Genomic DNA, 22,500 nt, shown 5'->3' with positions numbered 1-22,500 from the left:
GCACATAACATAGAGGACACAGTGTAACTGAGGTGCAACAAGGTCTGAGTCAAATGGAGCCGCCAGGAATAACCACTAGGGTGCAGAACGAAGAAGAGCATCACACAAATGACAATGCAGGTGATACACAGCAGGGAACAGATGTCACTCTGAAACCAGGACAAATTGTGAAATACAGAGATAAAGACAGAGGTATTTTGCACACAGCTAAAGTCTTGGGGCGTGCAGGCAAAGCCACGGGTAAATACAAAAACTGGTACAACTTGCTGTATATTGAGCCTATTAATGTTGCAGGCACTACAGATTCAACTGATATCTCAAGCGTAGAGAACCTGCATGTAGAAACAAATGTTGATACTGATGTAAGTGATGATGTATTTGTGGTGGGGGATGTCTCTTTTAACTTGGCAAAACATGAGGAGATAAAGAACTGGAATAATAACGGTGTGTATGACGAGGTTAAGGATTAGGGACAGAGGTGTATTTCCACCAGATGGGTATGTACCCTCAAAGAGACACTCACTGGGACTGTACCTAAAGCATGGCTTGTAGCTAGAGGTTTTGAGGAGCTAGAGGTGTCAGAGCTGCAAAAGGACTCACCCACATGTGCTACAGAGTAGGGATGTTCATTTTGAAAATTTTCCAAAATCGATAATCGGTGAAAATTAACGATCAATTATCGATTATCGATTTTATTAATACTTAGAAAATTTTCAATATTTTAATTTTTTTTTTTTTTTTTTTTTTTTTACAAAATGAATGCCTATGGCAGAAAATACGAAAGACAACGTGTTCTCCTCAATGAACTCTTTATTTCAATGTGTCTCCTCTCCAACACTGCTGTCCCCGGCGCATGCCGGTGTGAATTTCCCATGTTTAAAACAGTTTTGTTGGCACAAAGGCCCGTGCCCAGCCAGAAAACTAGAGACTATATGAAGCTCCACCTCACGTTAGTCGGCTGTGCAATGGAGTGGGGCGAGGAGGAACGAATTCCACCCAAACCTAGTCCAAAATTTTTTTTTTTTTTTTTTTTTTTTTTAATAATTAAAAAATCGATCCAAATGCCACAGGATCGATTCCAATCCTTAACGATCGATTATCGATTTTCGATAATTGATGAACATCCCTACTACAGAGTCTCTTCGGCTACTTGTGGCCGTGATTTGTCAAAGACAGTGGCCACTCCATTCTATGGATATCAAATCTGCATTTCTGCAGGGAATGCAACTATCACGTGACATTTATATCAGACCCCCTCCTGAGGCTGAGACTAAAGGGATATTATGGAAACTGAAAAAGTGTGTGTATGGTCTGGCCGACGCCTCCCTGTACTGGTACAACAGAGTAAAGGAAATAGTGTTGACAGCAGGAGGACAAATGTCTCAGGTTGATCCAGCTGTTTTCTATTGGCTAGATCAGGACTATGCGGTGACTGGGGTTCTTGCCTGCCATGTAGATGATTTCATATGGGGGGGCACACATAGTTTCTCCACAACAGTGATACCTCAGCTCAGGTCTGCACTCCAAGTTGGACGTGAAGAGCATGACAACTTTTGTTATGTGGGAATAGACTTTGTGAGCGTAGACAAAAAAGTGCAAATACACCAGGAAACATACATCCAGCATATGCAGCCCATACCTATAGATCCTTCACGGGCTGTAGAACAAGACTCAGCTCTTGGTGAGAAGGAAAAAGAACAGCTCAGGTCTAAGATAGGCCAAATCCTCTGGGTTGCACGACAGAGTAGGCCTGATGTAATGTTTGATGCCAGCAACTTGGCGTCAGGCATAAAAAATGCAACTGTTCAAAATATTCATGAAGCAAACAGGATTGTGTGTAAAATTAAGTCCAAGAAGGTAGCACTGAACTTCCAACACTTGGGCAGAGATAGTGCCTTGAAGATTATTGTGTTCAGTGATGCCTCTTTTGGCAATCTCTCTGACGGTGGCACTCAGGGAGGACACCTGATTCTTCTAATGGGGGAGAATGGAAAGTTCTCACCCCTTTCTTGGCAGTCAAAGAGAGTCAAGAGGGTTGTGCGTAGCACTCTTGCAGGTGAAACACTGGCAATGTCAGATGGGATTGACAATGCTATCTTTTTGGCTACTCTCTTCTCTGAACTGACTACTGGGGACACTGAACACATTACACCGATAACATGTGTCACAGATAATCATTCACTGGCTGATGCACTGAAGTCCACAAAGTCAGTCACAGAGAAAAGACTTCGCCTCGAAATTAGCAGTATCAAAGAACTTATCCACACCCAGAAAGTTGAGCGAGTTCTTTGGTATAATACCAAAGAACAACTTGCGGACTGTCTCACTAAAAAGGGGGCATCAGCTCTCCTACTGCTTAAGGCGCTTAGTGAAGGACAGTGGGAACTTGGTTAGGAACAGTTTTTTTTTTTGAGTCACCTGTTTTTGGTTTTCTCATTTTCAAAGCAGTGTAAACTTGAGTAAGAACAAAATTCTATCCTTGAGCCAAATGTTATGACTTGTTGCATTTATGTTTGTTTTTTTTATACAAGGGAGGCCACATGGCTCTAGTTGAGTACTTGTTATATTAATGCTACTTTAATGCATTTGTTTTTTTGTTTTTGTTTTCTTTTAAGAGAGAGGGAATTTGTTGAGTTACAGTCACTAATGTGAGTAATAATAATAATTGTCTCTGTATACATGTTATGGTATATCGAGTAGTGAGTAGGAACCTTTGTTGTAAAGGAGTGGTTTCTGGGGGGGAGTCGTTATTGTGGTACAGGATGTTCATGGTGAACATGGCGGTGGTCGCCAAATAAAGCTGCTGTTTAACAAGAAGTAAAGTTGTCTTCTTTTCGAGTAACATTCAGGTCTTTGTGTGTGTGTGTGTGTGTGTGTGTGTGTGTGTGTGTGTGTGTGTGTGTGTGTGTGTGTGTTTGCGTGCGTGTGTGTGTGTGTGTGTGTGTGTGTGTGTGTGTGTGTGTGTCTTACCCCAGACTTCAGGTCTTTGAGTGTGTGTGTGTGTGTGTGTGTCTTACCCCAGACTTCAGGTCTTTGAGTGTGTGTGTGAGGATGATGTTGAAGACAGCGTGCGACCGACTGCTCTCCTCGTTCATGTTGGTGGCAGCGACCGTCCAAGACTTATTCCCCTCTGACATCAGAGACTCAATGTCCTGTCAACACAATATGAATCTGACATCAGAGACTCAATGTCCTGTCAACACAATATGAATCTGACATCAGAGACTCAATGTCCTGTCAACACAATATGAATCTGACATCAGAGACTCAATGTCCTGTCAACACAATATGAATCTGACATCAGAGACTCAATGTCCTGTCAACACAATATGAATCTGACATCAGAGACTCAATGTCCTGTCAACACAATATGAATCTGACATCAGAGACTCAATGTCCTGTCAACACAATATGAATCTGACATCAGAGACTCAATGTCCTGTCAACACAATATGAATCTGACATCAGAGACTCAATGTCCTGTCAACACAACATCAGAGACTCAATGTCCTGTCAACACAACAATGTAGTAGCTCAGTTATGAAACCACAGATAATCATATCCTAAAAAAAAATATATATATATTTATTTTAAGTAAAGGCCTTGAAATGTCTATGACAAAATCATTGCTGGCATGAAAGTAAAGCTTATTATGAGTTATTATGGGTTTGAGGAGGCATCATTATTTTTAGAATGGTGAACTGTTGACTTGTTTGTTTTCTGTGAAGCATTATAAGAGCAAAGTGTTTGGTAAGAAGGGATCTGATGAGCAAAGTGTTTGGTAAGAAGGGATCTGATCTGCAGCCAAACGAAGATTCTTTAAGACCTTTCTCATGTTACTTGGAATTGGACACCAATTTAAAAAGTACAATCAAGAGACAAAGCGGGGGAAACATCCCATATGTGATTAAATATACATGTCGCCAATGAAAGTGCTGAAACTAGAAATGGACAGAATAAGAAAAGGGACAGCACAAAATGACTTGTGCATGATGCTCTTGCATGGTGGAAAAACGTAAGACCTCCAATAAGTTCTCCAAAATTCTGTGTATTTTGATGTGTCTGTTTCTTACCTCTCACTGCATAATTCATACTGTATGAATGTATCTGTTAATTATTTTCATGTTTATATTGTTTTTTTTTTATATATATATACCTGTTTAAGACCAAGGACCACAATGGAAATAAGTCTTGACTTTATTGTGCTTTATCCTTGATGTTATTCCTTGAGATCCGTGTCTGTACTTTGTTTAGTACCGTAAATTCCGGACTATAAGCCGCGGCTTTTTTCCCGTTTTTTGGCCTTTTTTGCCCCCTGCGGCTTATATAACGGTGCGTCTTATCTATGGATTTTTTCCAAAAAAAAAAAAAAATCTCTCTTTTTTAGCACTCTTTCTAACTATAAATCCACTTCTGTTTTAATTTCCTCTCTTGCCCTCTTTTAACAACATAACATAACATAACATAACACAACACAGGTAAGCAGAAAGAAAAAGAGAAGCAATCACGCCATGAATGAGGAAATGACTCACCTGCTGGAGGCTGGAGATACACGCTTGGGCTAAACTTTTACTCCGTGAAACACTATCGATTAAGTCCGACATCGCTCAGAGGTTTTGAGCAGCTTGAAAACAAGTTTGAAAACGTGCAGAAGTCCATCCACTCACTCACTAAAGAAACTAAGGCAACCGTGAACAAAAAGAGGAGCTGAGATTGGTGACATGGACGCTTTTGTGGCAAAATCCTGTGTTACATCCTGGACCTGAAGGAAGGCGAGAAACCACCAGAGGTGGACAGGGCACACCGGGCGCCTCGGCCACGTCCAGACCCCGGCCTGCCACCGAGGGCCATCTTCATCTGCCTACTCCGCTGGCCCGACCGTCAACTCATCCTCCAGGCTGCGGGGAAGAAGCCCCTCACCTGGGAGGGTACGCGCTTTTTCGTCCCGCAGGACCTCTCCGCGTTGGTGCAACAGAAACGCGCAACATACAACAGCATCATCGAGTCAATGGATATCGCTTTGGCGTACTGTACCCAGCGAGACTCGTCATAACCAGACCGGACTATCTTTAGCACTCTTTCTAACTATAAATCCACTTCTGTTTTAATTTCCTCTCTTGCCCTCTTTTCACCACACCGCGGACACTGTGTGCCCAGCGGCGGAACAAGAGCTCAAAGTGAAACTGCCGAATATCTTTTGAGTTGGACTGGTCAATAGTACTGTGAGTAACTAAAATAAAAAAATAAAAAACGGAATTCTCTCTTCTTTAGCACTCTTTCTAACTATAAATCCACTTCTGTTTTAATTTCCTCTCTTGCCCTCTTTTCACCACACCGCGGACACTGTGTGCACTGTAAAAAAAACAAAAAATACCACAATGTGTGATTTTGTCTGGGGATTAGTGACCTGACTTTTGTTTTGTTGAAATGTTAATAAATGGGAGCTTCCCCAAACAGCCATCCATTCCCGACAATCCCCTCTGTGCACGAAGCCTTACATATGGTAATTAAACATCAAAACACCCGCGGCTTATAGACCGGTGCGGCTTATAGAAGAAAAAAATAGTCACCTTTGAAGGTGCGGCTTATAGACCGGTGCGTCTTATAGTCCGGAATTTACGGTACATTGTATTTCAATTTGTAACCGTCAAATAAAATAAAATAAAATAAAATAAAATAAAATCAAGTGTATAGAAGACATTTTCATATTTCTTTACCTTGTAGCAGGCCACAGCTAGCCGAGACAGACCGTCCACATAAGGACCCAAAACTTTATGTTCCCTCACCCTCAGAGCCTGTCTGCTCCTGGACAGGAAACAGGTTTAAAATAGAAAAAAAGAGTCAGTCAAACTTTATTGATCAACACGTGATGCACATCATCTAAACCAAGAGGAGAGAAACTTTGAGGTATGCATGTGTACAGTATGTACTAGGATGTCTACATGTAGCAGCTACAGTAGTCAAGTCAAGTCAAGTCAAGTTTATTTATATAGCCCTAATTCACAAGCATGTCTCAGAGGGCTTCACAGAAAGTATGTCTAGCTGATTCTAGCTAACACACAATAACAAGAATATACAGAATAAAGATAACATTTGAACATTTGAAGAAAACAGGAGAGTGGAGGAGGGAGGGAGAGGGAGGAGGGAGGAGAGGGGGGAGGTGGGGAGAAAATAGGAAATGTGGGGAGGTGGAGGAAGGAGAGCAGTGGGAATGTGAAAGAGGGGAGAGGACAGAGAGGAGGAGAGAACAGAGAAGGAGAGGTGGAAGGGTACAGGGGAGGTAGAGTAGAGGTAGGGTCTAGGGTGGAGGGAGGGAGGGAGGAGAGGGGGGAGGTGGGGAGAAAATAGGAAATGTGGAGGAGGAGAGAACAGGGGAGGAGAGATGAGGGTGCAGGGGAGGGAGAACCAGGGTAGGGATAGGGTCTAGGGTTGAGGGAGGGGAGGGAGTAGGATACGGGCCCGGATTAGGGCGAGGGTGGGGAGAAATGGGAAATGTGGAGGAGGAGAGAACAGAGAAGGAGAGGGTGCAGGGGAGGGAGAGCAGGGGGAATGTGAGAGGGAGGAGAGGGCAGAGAGGAGGAGAGAACAGAGAAGGAGAGGTGGGGGGGCGCAGGGGAAGGAGAGCAGTGGGAGTGTGAGGGTACAGGGGAGGTAGAGTAGAGGTAGGGTCTAGGGTGGAGGGAGGGAGTAGGATACGGGCCCGGATTAGGGCGAGGGTGGGGAGAAAATGGGAAATGTGGAGGAGGAAAGAACAGAGAAGGAGAGGTGGGAGGGTGCAGGGGAAGGAGAGCAGGGGGAATGTGAGAGAGGGGGAGGACAGAGAGTAGAGGTGCAGGGGAAGGAGAGCAGGGGAAGAAGAGCAGGGGGAATGTGAGAGAGGGGGGAGGACAGAGAGTAGAGGTAGGGTCTAGGGTGGAGGGAGGGAGTAGGATAAGGGCCCGGATTAGGGCGAGGGTGGGGGGAAAATGGGAAATGTGGAGGAGGAGAGGACAGAGAAGGAGAGGTGGGAGGGTGCAGGGGGAGGAGAGCAGGGGGAATGTGAGAGAGGGGGGAGGACAGAGAGGCAGAGAAGGAGGGGTGGGAGGGTGCAGGGGAAGGAGAGCAGGGGGAATGTGAGAGAAGGGAGAGCAGGAAGTGGCAGGGATTCAGGAAAATAGGGGAGAAGAGGAGGAAGAGGAAGGAGCAGAGGGGGGGAGAATGAGGAGAGAGCAGGAGAAGGGAGGGGGGGGCGGTGGGATGTGGGGGAGGAAAGAGCATGGAAAGAGAGGAGAACAAGAAGGGGGAAGAAGGGAAGAAGCGGGGAAAGGGGGAAAGAGAGGGGGGGGGGGAGAAGATCAGACAACTGACTACTCTAAGCATTAACCAGAACTAACTGGGACATAGTATCTAGCTAATCTACAGCCTAATCTGGCCTATCCTACCCTGCTCTAGTCTGATTTTAGCCTGAACACTAACAGGTCAGCCTTAGGCTGTAGCTAATCTATCGCCTACCTAAGCTGTTCTAAACCAACCGGCAGCCCTCGACCAGTGATGAAGAGCACCGATGCCCCCCGACCCGGCCCCCGCCCACATATGGCGTGGGAGGGAAGGCCAGGCCGGGACACAGCGGCACCCCCTCACCCCCAGTGAACGCAAGAAAACCTTTCCACCATATGGATCGCCGCATGGATTGCCCCAGTGACTTGGCTGAGGAGGAACCTTGTGAGGTCGTTATGTTAGGGGCCAATTGCTGCGGCCCAGGCGGACCCAGCCCCCACGCGACCCGCCCCCCCAGCCCCCAGCCACCAGCATAGTGACTGAGAGCGTGAGAGCAGGCCACGCGGGGGACGGGCCCACCCACCAGGCCACAGCAGCGGACCCCCGTCTGGGGACTCCCCTCCGAGACAGGCCGAGAGATGCCGGGCTAAACCATGCACAGAGTTTCCGATAATGAAACTCTGTGAATGGTTTAATATGGAAATAAAATGTACAAGAGAACAGAAAATTGAAAATGTAAAAAGAGTCCAACAGAAGGGATATAAAAATGTAATTTTTAAATTATCCTAAGATCAGGGAAGGGAGTTGAAAATCTAAAAAGTAGAGTCCAAAAGAAATAGAAAATGCAGTCTTTAAGTGTTCGTAGGTTTAGAGAATACTAGTTAATTAACTAGGTGACAAAAAGGGTAACAAGATTGGGAGTTCCATGAGGATGATCTGAGGAATCCATGAGTCCGCGTTGGTGACATGGATTAAGAGGAGGGGAGGGGAGGATAGGAGTCGGAGGTGATGATTAAGAGGAGGGGAGGATAGGAGTTGGAGGTGATGATGAGGCGGCGGGGGGGGGGGCTGGGGGGGCGCCCCCCCCTTCCCTTAGGCAGGCAGGTGACCAGGATGATGAGGATAGGGGTCGGTGGTGGTGAAGAGCCCGGGGTGTCAGACAGTAGAAGGAGTAGCGGCAGGTGGCTAGGGCGATGACGGCCGGACCTAGGGCTGCAGCGGCGGGGGTGTACGTCAGGCCAGTGAAGGACACCTGAGGGGGAGAGAGAGAAGAGAGCGGGGGAATCTGCGCAGAGGTGGAACTAACTCTATAGACAACAATAAAATTAGGTCAAAACAAAATTTATTAGGATTTTTATTTTTATTTTTTAGGATGACTAATACTATACTGCTAATTCAGGTCTAGGTACCACCTAACACCACTGTCAATGATTCAGCCCTGTTGATGCGGACCGTAAATCATGACCTACAACAAAATTTATTAGGATTTTTTTATTTATTTTATTTTTTAGGATGACTAATACTATACTGCTAATTCAGGTCTAAGTACCACCTAACACCACTGTCAGTGATTCAGCCCTGTTGATGCGGACCGTAAATCATGACCTACAACAAAATTTATTAGGAAAAATATTATTATTTTTTTTATTTTTTATTTTTTAGGATGACTAATACTATACTGCTAATTCAGGTCTAAGTACCACCTAACACCACTGTCAATGATTCAGCCCTGTTGATGCGGACCGTTAATCATGACCTACAACAAACAAAACTAAATTAGGTCAAGTCTAAGTTTATACTGATACTGCTGGCTTGTGATTGCCCGCTCAGCAATTCAGGACTAGGTTTATTCACCAGCTATTAGATTTTGTATCTAAGCTACTGGGTCGACTGATGCCATATTATTAAATTAGGTCAAGTATAAGTTTATAATGATATTGCTGGCTTGAGACAGCCCGCTCAGCAATTCAGGATTGTATGTACTCAAGAGCTAATAAATATTTCTGGAGAATGACATCATCAAACACAACTATCAAGCACAACCAAATGATTGGGAGAATAAATGGGTTTTGAGTCTAGTTTTGAAGATTTCAATGGAGCCAGCTTCCCTAACTGACAGAGGAAGCTGGTTCCAGAGATGTGGAGCACGGTAAGAAAATGCTCTGCTACCTGCTGATTTTTTCTTAATTTTAGGGACGGTAAGATAATTACCGTCCTGTGAGCGGAGAGTACGCGTGGGAACATAGGGAATAATTAGCTCAGATAAGTACGGAGGTGCGAGCCCATGCAAAGATTTATAGGTTAACAGAAGCACCTTAAAGTCTGATCTGGCCTGAATTGGGAGCCAGTGGAGGGAGATTAAGACCGGAGTTATATGATCAAACTTCTTAGTTCTAGTTAGAATTCTAGCAGCGGCGTTTTGCACGAGTTGTAATTTATTTGTGCTACAGAGTGGAAGGCCAGAGAATAAGACGTTACAGTAGTCGAGTCTAGATGAAACAAAGGCGTGTATTAAGGTTTCGGCATCCGTTGCATTTAGCAAGGGACGGATCTTTGAAATATTGCGGAGATGAAAGAAAGCTATTTTAGTGATATCCTTAATGTGAGCATCGAATGACAGAGTAGGATCAAAGGTAACACCTAGGTTTTTCACCTTTGAATTTGGAGTAATTACGCAGTTCTCAATGTTCAGACTAAGATCAGTGAGAAATGGAAGTTGGGTTTTTGGGCCAACAACTAGTAGTTCAGTTTTGTTGGCGTTTAGTCGTAAGAAATTATTTGACATCCAGTCTGTAACAGCGATTAAGCAGGATTCAAGATTAGCGAGTTTAGAGCGATCGTCTGGTCTAATTGGTATATAAATTTGGGTATCATCGGCATAACAGTGAAAGTTAATGCCATATCTACGGAAGATTTCGCCAAGAGGCAGTAAGTAAACTCCAAAGAGTAAGGGACCCAGGACTGATCCCTGCGGTACACCAAACTTCACTGAGGAGAAAGTGGACATGATATTTTTATATGAGACACAGTGTGTCCTATCAGACAAATATGACTTTAGCCAGGATAGGGCAGTGCCCCGGATACCTACGTAGTTAGATAAGCGGTCTAGGAGGATCTTATGATCGATTGTATCGAAGGCTGCGCTTAAATCTAATAAAATGAGAAGAGAGGAGAAATTAGAGTCGGACGCAAGGAGAAGGTCATTGGTTACTTTTGTAAGAGCAGTTTCAGTACTATGGAGTGATCTAAAACCAGATTGAAAGGGATCGAGAAGTTTATTATGTGAGAGGTAGTCAGTTAATTGTGTCGAGACTACTTTTTCAAGAACTTTAGAGAGGAAGGGGAGATTTGAGATTGGCCTGAAGTTGTTAAGAACCTCAGAATCAAGGTTTGGCTTTTTAAGTAGGGGTTTGATTACAGCAGATTTGAAGGAGGTAGGGACAATGCCAGAGGAGAGGGAGCTATTGATAATGTTAAGTAAGGGGGGGCCTAGTATTGGAAGGAGTTCCTTAATCAACTTTGCAGGGAGAGGGTCGAATAAACAGGTTGTGGATTTAGATGAAAGTACAATTTTTGAAAGTGCATTTAGAGAGATAGTCTCAAAATTCGAGAGTATAGTACTCTCGTCTAAGGTTCTAAGGACAGGGCTAGGAGAGGGGTTAGCACCCTTTGTGAGTAATAGAGAGTTGCTAATTTCATCTCTAATACAGATAATTTTACGGTTAAAGAAGTCAAGGAAGTCATTAGCTGTAAATGGAGAGTTTGTATTGGGAGAGGGTTTGCGAGTAAGATTTGCGACCGTGTCAAATAGAAATTTAGGATTATTTTTATTAGTGTTAATAAGATCTGATAGGTAGGAGGCTCTTGCAGCGGAGAGCATGCATTTGTATTTTAGTAGGCTATCACTCCAAGCTAGTCGAAAGACTTCAAGCTTGGATGATCGCCATTTACGTTCTAGTTTTCTGCATATTAATTTTTGTGCGCGTGTATCGTCAGTATACCAGGGCGAGGGTTTTTTAGGGTGACGGATTTTAGTACGTAGAGGTGCGATAGAATCCAGCGAGGCGAGTAAGATTGAATTAAATTGATTTGTGAATTCATTAATGGAGTCGATCCGCTCTGGGAGAGAGGAAAGCGGCCCCGATAACAAATCAGCGAGTTCAGTGGGAGTAGAACTATCGATACGCCGGGCGGTGTAGGTATCGGCTAGGTTTGATTGCCGGAGGGGCAGGTCTATTTTAAATTTAATGAGATAATGATCTGACAGTGCTGGAGGGTATATCATGACTGACAGATCTGAGACGTTAATCCCACGAGCGAGGACGAGATCAAGCGTGTTGCCGTTAGAGTGCGTTTGTTCATGAACCAGCTGAGCAAAGCCAAGGGTGTCGACTAAAGATAGAAAGGCTTTGCAGAGTGGGTCAGCTTTACGGTTAACATGAATATTGAAATCGCCAATGATAAGGATATTATCCGTGCGGGTTACGAGGTCAGAGAGAAAATTGGAAAATTCATCAAGAAAAGATGAATAGGGCCCAGGTGGGCGGTAGAGCATAACTAGGTAGAAGGCTCCGAGGCCAGCTATATTAGAGTGTCTCATAGTAAGTATCTCACAAGATAGGAGCTTATACTTTTGATCCTGTAAAAGACCTAGATTTGAGTTATAAATTAGGCCAACGCCCCCACCATTTCTTGACATTCTGGCAACATGCGAATTGTCAAAGTTAGGGGGGGAGGCTTCAATGAGTGGAAGAACAACGTCCGGTTTTAGCCAGGTTTCGCATAATCCCATAACGTCAATATTATGTTCAATGATTAAGTCATTGACCAGGAGGGCTTTATTGGTGATTGATCTGATATTAATGAATCCAAATTTAATAGATTTATCATCAGTGTTAGTTAATTTAAAGCATTCGATACCAGGAGTAGATTTAATCTCAATGAGGTTGGTGTTTAACGTTTTGGGGGGTGGACGAGAGCGGCGTGAGGGGACGGAGCGACGAAGAGAAACTGTGTTAATTTGAGAGATCGTGGTATAATACGGAGACGGAGCGGCGGTGGTAACAGTTGGATTAATAACAATAAGGTTTGGGTTAGGATATTGCAGAGCGTTTATGGGTCGGTTACTAGTAGTAGTGCGGCGCGGACGGAGCACAGTCTGTATTGGATAGACTAAGTTAATTAAACTAGCAGACTCCATAACCGCACAAGTAGAACTAACAGGCTGTCTAGTAGCCTGTGGCCCTGCATGTTGTGGGTGAAACTGTCAATCAAGGATAACAGTCTGGGTTTGCCGTAGGCAGCTATCTAGGTTTTTTGATAGAGTGCTGGCGCCCAATGGGGTAGGGTGGATGCCATCCATCTTAAGCATGCCAGTCATGCCTCTAAAGGAGGGCCAGTTATCTGAGAATAGGTAGCCCTTATCAGCACAGTGTTTGGCCAGCCAGTTGTTGAGCCAAAACAGCCTGCTAAAAATGTCAGAGTTAAGTGTGACAGGGAGGGGACCAGAGACAATTAGTGGATGCCGACTCATCTTGCTAGCAAAAGCACAGGTCCTAGTTATGCTGTGCTTTGTGATCTCCGATTGTTTAAACCTAGCATTGTTGGTGCCAACATGTAGTATGATGTTGTCATGGGTAGCCTGGGTAATTGTCTGTCTATGGCTGTTTGTTAGCACCCTAAGAGTAGCTTCAATGTCGGGTACTCTGGCCCCGGGCAGACAAACTATCTCGGCTGGTGTGTTAAGCTTGATATTGCGGGTTATAGAGTCTCCAATCAATAGAATAGAGGGTTTAATATTGTCGGGCGGAGCGGACGACGCAGCATGCTGAACAGAAGAGTTAGCAAGCGGCATGAATCTATTCCGAATCTCAATCGAAGTGGTTTGTTGGGAAGCGGGCTGCACAGCGGCGGGCTGTGCACGTTTAGCGCCACGGCAGTGTGAGACAACTGTAAACCCATCATCCACAGACTGTGGGGCCAACGAGACATTGGCCGGGTTGTTCTGCTCGTGCTGCGGAGTAGCATTAACGGGGGTACCAGCTGGACCGCAGCTAGCATCCTCGCTTAGTTCACAATACACATCAGCTACTGAGGTACATTGTAAATGATCAGGGAAGCCAGTCTGGTTAAGTGTAACAAGACTATCATTGGGTGACTGGCGTTTATCGTTCTCTAGTTGGGAAACACGGTTTTCTAATAGATTAATCATATCTAAGAGAGAGTGGATAGTAAGAATTGGATCGATCTTACCCGATTCGGGAGGGATACAGTATATCTGTAGTAGACAGTCTACATAGGTTGAGGCGATGTCTCGTCATAGACGCTGGGTTAGCTGGCTCAGCCTGGCTGGGGGCGTGGTCAGGGTGGGGTAAATTCCCCCGTTCTATCCATTCAGCAAAGTTAGAGTTTAGCTGCTAGCCCAGCCCAGACACGATCAGGGATTTAACCACCGCAGTAAACGCACATCTGAGCAGACGTCTTGTGTTCTGCTCTAGAACCCCCAAACCTGTAGTTTAGAGCCGCAGCACCGTCTTTTGGTGAGTCAGCCCATGAGATATATGGGCGGTTTTACCCCACTCGCGCGCCAGACGTTTAACATTTTGTGGGCGTTCCCAGACATGCCGACTGTCTCTATTCTATATGTAGACTGATGTAATAGTCATCCATCTTTCCCAGGCTTCAGTCACCTCCACCAATCAAACGTCACGTACCGACAGGAGGGCCAATCTGGGCTCAGCTGGTTTCATCCAAGATGGCGATGCAGCAGCAGTGACTTATGGTGTATGACTATGAACCATTTCACTTTTTTAATTGAGAAAATGTGATGTGAAATTTAAATAAGTCAGATCAAATCCATCAAGAACCATCAACTCCAGAGAGACTTTTTTAACACTTGGCCTTCTGACCCTGCTAAACCTCAGAGCTTCATCATTCTGTGCTCTGCAGCTCGGCCCCATATGGCCGTCAGATGGGCTGCTGCTCTAAAGATGGGTTTTACTGAGGTCAAAGGTCGTGTAGTGAGCGGAGGTTAGAGGTCGTGCTGTCTGGGGCTGCAGACAGAGGCCTCAGCCTCCTGATTTACTGCTGAGCCGCTGGACATGAGCTGCAGCGCTCCAACACTGACTACAGGCCAGGAGGAGGCGGAACCTTTTCATCCACTGACCACAGCAGCTGCTGGTACCCACAAGCCAGCAGCCAATCAGCAGCCGACTTCAAGTTTAGAACAGGGTGAGACTCCAAATGATGGTCGGATACCCTGTGATAGGACGAATCAGCGCGACGTCACAACAACAAATCCCAGAGAAATGCAGAAGCCGGCAGCGGTTATTAGTATGAGTTGTGCCAAACAAACGTTAATATCTCAAAAACTATACATCACATTGCTTATATTTGGACATTCTGAGTGAGAGCAGAAGTAGCTCAAGAGTTTGATGTATAATATATGCATGTCGTGGTAAAGTTGTGTGAACTGTCTCAGGCTATGTGGTACGTCTAAGTCTAAGGCTATGTGGTACTGTACGTCTTAAGCTTAATTTATACTTATTAGAAAGTGTCGCTCAGCACATGGTCGCAGACGAAAAAGAAAGTGTCGCTTATGGTGTTGCATTTATACTTCAGTGAACGTTCGCCTCGGTTCAACGGTCACGTGACACTCGAACGCTATAAGCAGACAGCCAAGAGAAGAGAGGGAACGCACAGTGAAACCACCTCGGAGGCAAGATGTAACGTACTTGGCTGCAGCCGCATATAAACGACACACAACCACACAACTCACCTCCTCTCTCTCTGGAAAATTGGTCACGATGTTCTTTGTGATTTTCACGAAGTCATACATCAAGGACAGGCTGATAAAAATAGCGGGGACACGTTCTTTCATTTCAATCGAGCGAAAACCAAAACAAGGAAGGAAGTCAAGTGCGTGCCGTCTATATAGCCAATCAGACTTGCTATGACGTAGTCAGCGACACTAGACATTTCACCAGGTAGCAGACACTGCTCGCCGACACTTGAAAGTGTCGACTCAAGTCCTCATTTCTGTCGGCGACCGTTTCAAAAGTGTCGGCAGACCAAGCATCAATTGGGCTTAAGTCTAAGGCTATGTGGTACGTCTAAGTCTAAGGCTATGTGGTAAACCCTAAACGTTTCCTTCACTTTGTGGAAACGTCGAGAGGTCAGGGTGCGCTCGTACCCTTTGGGGTCGAGTAGGTCTCGGACCTTCTCGTTGTAGATCTCCATGTAGGAAACCTCTACCGTGAAGCTCTCCTCCTCCCGCTGCTCCAGCACCGTGCGCTCAAACAGAGCACTGCACAGCCGCGGGATCAGGCCCGGCTGGTCCACTGAACCCATCATGGTGTACGACTTCCCCGAACCTGTCTCACACACACACACAGAGACACACACAGACACACACACACAGACACACAGACAGACACACACACATACACACACACACACACACACGAAAAGAATGTCCTTAAGTAGACAGTTTTGGTAAACAGAGAATGACACTTAATTTAACCGTCATTCAACCAGGAATGACATGGATTTATTTGACGTGAAGAATATATTTTGCAGAGAGAGCAGCATCTAACACAGTACATAATGAAGAGCATAATTAACCAGATTAATATGAGGGATCAGCCAATCAGCATTTTGGTAAACAAACCGCGTCACTGGGTGGAAACGAGTAACTTCATCATGGGACCGTATGGATCCAGCCTTGAGTGTCTCACTCTATCCGGCTGTGCCGTTTACAAAATTCACTTTTCATTTTAAAAACGGCGACAGTTCCCACAAGTATCAGTCTCTTGAGCTACTTCTGCTCTTACTCAGAATGTTAAAATATAAGCGATGTGATGTATAGTTATAATATAGTGATATTAACGTTTGTTTGGCACAACTCATATTAATAACTGCTGCGGGGTTCCGCATTTCTGGGTGGTTGTGATGTCACGCTGATCCCTCGCATAGACAGGCAAAGTGACCGCCTACTTCCTGCTTCAGCACTGTACCAGAGATTTTCATCCGCCATTTATTTTCCCATAGACATTTCGTAAAATGCTTATAAAAAATAGTTTTACTTCGTCAAACCAAATGGTTCAGCTATATTTAGAATCGGGAGAGACCATAGAACATTTCACTCCGAACAAAACTTAAAAAAACTTAAAATCAAAACAATATTTTCATGGTCCAATTGAAACCCCCTTTACGACCTGCTGGCTGGACAACGGAGCGGTTTCAGTCAGAGGCTTCGTCAGCTCCCCTGCAGCAAGGATCGTTATGCTTCCCACACACTAGAGGATAAAAGGCCCGATTTAATGCCCGATTCCCCTCGGGGGGGGGGCGTGGCCCGATTCGAGGCTAGTCTCAACCGATTTTTTGTCAAAATAATTGTCAAGTGTCTGGTGTCAATAAATTATTGATTGAATCGGAGCCTGCCCGATCTCGAATCGGGCATATCAAACATGTTTGATATTTACGATGGCTGTCTGCCGACGGAACCCGCAATAGCCAATGAGAGCGAGCAGACCGGGACGCGTCGACGTGTCATACCCGGATGTTAATGCAGCGCTCACAAACGAGCAACAGCAGTGCCATGTAGCTCCTCTCTCCCCAGCATCCTCACAGCTTAAAACAGGGTGGACAGCGGCGGAGGGCTCTCCAAACATGTGCCGAGCGGAGCGGTTTGTTTGCTTCAAGCGAGCGGATATGCTGTAATATGAGCTCTCAGGACGTTGTTTTAGCTCATTTTGCGAGGGTGTCTGCCTGCTTGAAGTGGACCCGCCGCTCGGTGCATGTTTAGAGAGCTATCTGCTGTTGTCTGTGGGGAAAAATTGCGGTTTTGTGGGATATAAACAGCCTACAGTCTAGTTGCTGGAATCGCTTTGAGTCTGTACTTCAAACGGCTGGTGTGTGGTCTCGCAGTCTGGCCGAATCGTCTACTCTAGTGTGTGTGTTCAGGCGATTTTAATGTTAAAATCTGATGAAATTGTCCTTATGTTTGTGGTCTCTCATGTTTTTAAAATCGGTTAAGATTTGAAAATCCTCTAGTGTGTAGGCAGCATTACAGGAGGTCTTTCGTACCCACCGCAATAACAATTTACAATAACTCCTGGACACGCAGAGAGCCCTACCGCCCCCTCCCCTCCCGCCCTCCTGAACATTGAATCCAATGCACTGTGCACATGCCCACATTGCACACTCACTATGTATAGTATGTATAGTCATATCAATCATTATATAAATAACAAACTGTACAGCTTTAGTTTATAGAAATGATAGAAATAGAAATAATAGTATTATTCAATACTATTTAGGAGTATTTAGTTGATTTGATTTAATTTACCTACAGTTTCTGGGAAACGTAAGATGTAAAGGCGGTGGAAGTAAAGTGGTATATATTGTATATTGTATATTTTCGCGTATTGGTTTGTTTCTTTTCTTATTGCAATATTTTAATACTGCTGTTTCTGCACCTTACCTACGGAAGTTGTGTAACTTTTTTATTTGTGTAACTTTTTTTTATTGTTTAATTGTTTAATGTCATTGATGCTCTTGTCATTGATGCTCTTGTTGCTGTCATTGATGCTACTGCTGCTGTAACGCCAGAATTTCCCCTCGGGGATGAATAAAGTACTCTATCTATCTATCTCTCATGTTATATGGTCTCTCCTGTTTCTAAACATATCTGAACCGTTTGGTTTGACGAAGTAAAACTATTTTTATAAGCATTTTACAAAATGTCTATGGAAAAATAAATGGCGGATGAAAATCTCTGGTACAGTGCTGAAGCAGGAAGTAGGCGGTCACTTTGCCTCTCTATAGACCAAATCACCGTGACGTCACCATGTAAACAAATTTACTTCCGGGTACCACTTGGGGAAGGCGGCAGGTTTAAATGTGCGTGTTGTCAAATAAATGCTGTCAAACCCTCTCGTTGTTTTCGGCCGACTACTTTCAATTTAAATGGTTAAACGGTTAGTAAACATGCTTGTCCGACGTATCTAGCCTTTCTTCTGTGTTTGTTTTATGTAGTGTTAGCTAGCTAATAACGTTTGTTTGACTGTCAAACTCACTGTTTTTTTGCAGACTCGTAACCTCGCGTCATCAGGCTCTTCTCGGCGAGAGCAGACTCGTTAACGTTACAGACAGAGCTACTGACGCCACGTTAATTTAATTTAGCGTCAAGTCTACTCTGGTCTGGTCCAACAGGTAAATTAGTCCATGGGCCAAGGCTCAAATTTTGACATATCGGTACCACCTGAGGTGACCGCACGATTTTGTTATTTTTGTCTTCCTACATGTCTCTAGTTTATATTTTGGTATGATAACCCTTCCGATTTGGTAGCTTAAGGATAGTTATCACTCTGTAAACAAACCTACCCCCAAAAAATTACAAAACCCTGATTTCATCATATCTCCTGAACCACACATGATAACGCAGAAGATGTGATGTTTACCCCTATGTTTTCATGGTCAGGGATTACAATGACACCCTATACAACATCATAAACTGTTCACATGAATAGTTAATGGTGAATTAAGTGGTGTTTTGGTGAATTCAGTGGTGTTTTGAGAAGGATACAATGCAATTAGTCCATGGGCCAATGGTGAAATTGGTACCACCTAAGTGGACCGCGCAATTTTTGTATTTTTGTCTTCCTACATGTCTCTAGTTTATATTTTGGTATGATAACCCTGCCAATCTGGTAGCTTATTGATAGTTATCACTCTGTAAAAAACCTTCTCCCATATAAATGACAAAACCCTGATTTCTGTGTATTAGTCCAGATGATATGTGAAAATCATGTTCACTTTTTCATAAAAGCATGAAACTTGGTACACATATAGTTTGGGGCCCCGTAAATCTTCAGAAATTAAGCCATCACAAAAATGCCTCGTGGTGGCCATTTTAATTCCACCATAAGTGAATTATGTAGTTTGCATCATATCTCCTGAACCACACATGATAACACAGAAAAGGTGATGTCTATCCCTATGTTTTCATGGTCAAGGATTACAATGATACCATATAGAACATCATAAACTGTTAAAGTAACTAATCAATGGTGAATTTAATGATGTGAGAAGGAAATCACTGTTTCTGATAACTGATGCTATAACTTCAATTCCATGACCACTCTCTGGCTAAGATTTTTTGATGAGTAATTTGACTTCTAGGGCCTTTTGTTAAAATAGCCCCCAGGCCCCTCCCAAACATCCTCCGACTTTCTGCCAGATGGCAAAATCCAAGATGGCCACTGGTACAATCTTGAAAAATTTACTTTTGAACCAGAGCACCTAGAATAATGTATGAAGACACTTTTCGGTGTAAGTCAACCACAAAGAATCTGATTCTGACATCAGTTTAACATTCTGACATAATTTTGACCCACAATTCCAAGATGGCTGCCATCCAGTAGCGTGAAAACTTAACTTTTGAATGGCAACATATACGTATGTGGTGTTTGGGGTTTACCATTTTTAGAGTAAGGACGGAGATTAACAATGGTGAATTATAGCTATTTTAATTGCAAATCCATGCCTACCAAACATGGTTTAGTAATGACAATTATTGTGTTTTGAGGGTAATTTCATAATTATGTTAGTCTCGCTGGCCAGCCTCCCCTCCCTACCGAGAGAGGAGTCTGGCGCCACGGAAACAGGCAACTGGGATAAGCCCTCCCCTGCTCTACAGCTGCTCCCCATTGGAGCGACTGTTTCAGTGGGTGCCGGATGTCTGCTCCCGGCTTATTACAAACTCTGTCATTGGCTCCGACCACGTCAATCAGAGCAGCTTCCGCTCCCTCCTCCCTGTGTCGCTGTAAATAGTGCCCTGCCGCCTCAGTGAAAACAACAACGCTAACTAGCTAGCAAGCTAACGGCAGAAACCTACACGCTAGCTCGTTGCTGCACGCTGAAAAGGGCAAGTTGGATTGTTGGAAACTATTTTCCAAGGGCACTGCCGCTAAGCGCCGCCCATCGCAATCCCACTATGGAGACCTGCGTGGGAGGGGAGGCTGGCCAGCGAGACTATGGGAAAGGTGAAGGTGAATAGCCTATGTCCATTGTCCAACAAGTTTTCTCAATTAATTTCCCTCTTTGCGATGTGATAAAAGTTTCTCAGTGAGTTATAGTTGATTGCCTCACTGAATTATCTGCTAATATCCAATTTTAGCAGCAGAATTTGATGTCCTGGCGTGGGCACGTCCGTGTGTAATGACATATACAAAATAAATTTTACTCTGCGCTGCGCTGCACAGCATAGAGATTATGGTGCGCTCAAGCGCAGCAGAGTATTTAACGTGTAAGAGGTGCTTTTTTTTAGCGTGTAAGAGGTGCTGCCCCGTATTCTGCGCAGAAACGGCTGATTGTGGCACGCCTATGTCCAGTAAAATTATAACAGGCATGCGCTTGTGCACGCCCCCAATTTGCATTGCACGCGGCGTACCGCCAACTTCTCCTCTCCTGCAGCATGGGCTGATTTTAAGTCTGCAATAGTGGATGCGAAAAGGAGCAAAAACACCAGACGCTGAAGTGACGAAGCATCTGGAAGCGCAGCCAGTTTCATTTTGGCGCACTTGTTAGCACATTAGACCATTCAGTCAGACCAGCCGTGATGCGGCCGGCTCGCCCCATGCAGAGATTGTTTCGGCGTCTGATCTATTTTTGTGTGAGACCCGCGAGTGATTGTGTGAAGCCAGATAGGAAGTCAGTACAAGTGGTCACCGGCGCGGAGCAAAGCAGTGCGTCTGGTGTGAATGGCCAGGGTCCTGCTCGAGCTGAATTTACACACAGCGGCACTTTGCGTCTGCAGCATCACAATCATCTTCCACCCTCCTCCCTGCATGCATGCTCCAATCCGCTCTGACTGACTGGTGGCGACCATTTATGGATTTCGTTTCCACTCCCTCCGTGTCGAATCTGTCTATATCTCAAATGCCTGTGCCACTGTGAAACAACAGCATCAACAATGCTAGCTCGTTGCTACATGCTGAAAACGGTTGGATCTGGATTGTGCAATAAAGCAGGCCTGCTTGATACGTTTGGTGGATAGTTGTAAAGGTGAACGGAGCCTTTTTCCCCTATACCAGGGTGGAGGTATTAGCAGCCAGACTCTGCCATTGTAGGGAGGGAGTCTGGCAAGCGAGACTACCCGGGGAGGAACTCAAGGTAGGAGCTGCTGAGATGGAGTGGAGCGCTCCAAGGCAGTGATTGACCTGGTTGTGGTCAACTTGTAAACCTCCACGAGTTGCTGGAACATTGTGTTTTTGATGAATGTGTGGCCTTATTCAACTCCAACATCACATACAGGAAGACGCAGAAGAGCAAGCGCATCTAGAAGCTCTATCTCCAATCTCTAGGGCTGCAAGAACCCTACATCACTCTCGTTGACATGGGCATGATCTAGATGATGGCAACTCCATCAGCAATTGGATTGGCAGACACAAGATGGCATCCCATACAAGTGGTCGGACTATGTCCACAAGGTGTCATCCATCATCCTTGCCCGCCATGGTGATGTTGACATATCTGTGTGATCGACCGGTATTACACAGCATACTTGGCTAAAGATGATGAGCGGAATCTGATGATTCAGAATCTATAGCTACAGCTAATAAAAAGAGCTTATTTTAGTTATCTTGTCATACATTCATTAAATATTTTAATGCAAGAAATCCTGGGGGTAGTTGGTACAGCAGTACCAAGGTAAAATGGGTGTTGACATTAACATATTTTCAGTGAACATAATTCTGAAATGACTCCCAAAACATCCACCATTGTTAATCTCCTTCCTTGTGGTAAACCCCAAACGCACAGTATACCTTCCCATTCAAAAGTTACATTTCCACAATACTGGATGGCAGCCATCTTGGAATTCTGGGTCAAAACTATGCCATAATGTCAAACTGATGTCAGAATCGGATTCCTCGTGGTTGACTTACACCGAAAAGTGTCTTCATACATTATTCTATGTGCTCTGGGTCAAAAGTCAATTTTTTAACATGGTGCCAGTGGCCATCTTGGATTTGGCCATCTGGCAAGGAAAATCCCATGATCTTTAGGAGGGACCTGGGCGCTATTTTAACAAAAGGTCTATATAAGTCAAATAACTCATCAAAACATCTTAGCAAGAGAATGGTCATGGCTTTGAAGTTATAGCATCGGTTATCAGATACTGTCATTTCCTTCTCACAACGTCATCAAATTCACCATTGATTAGTCACTTTAACAGTTTAT

General features: G+C 44.5%; 1 protein-coding gene across 1 annotated transcript in view; it reads right to left on the bottom strand.

The window, feature by feature from the left end:
* Positions 1–22,500, bottom strand: part of LOC310771411 (kinesin-like protein KIF13B) — a 40,816-nt gene that overhangs the window by 17,308 nt on the left and 1,008 nt on the right. The window contains exons 3-5 of the mRNA XM_083664031.1: positions 15,449–15,629; positions 5,718–5,805; positions 3,018–3,152 (exon numbers count right to left, since the gene is read on the bottom strand). Of these exons, the coding sequence (XP_083520157.1) occupies positions 3,018–3,152; positions 5,718–5,805; positions 15,449–15,629 (404 nt within the window). The remainder of the gene's footprint in view (positions 1–3,017; positions 3,153–5,717; positions 5,806–15,448; positions 15,630–22,500) is intronic.

This window comes from Poromitra crassiceps, assembly GCF_964638095.1.
Source record: "Poromitra crassiceps genome assembly, contig: HAP1_SCAFFOLD_623, whole genome shotgun sequence".
Classification (NCBI taxonomy): Eukaryota; Metazoa; Chordata; class Actinopteri; order Beryciformes; family Melamphaidae; genus Poromitra; species Poromitra crassiceps.
Note: the sequence above shows the minus strand (reverse complement) of the source record. Positions and strands in the feature narration are given on the sequence as shown.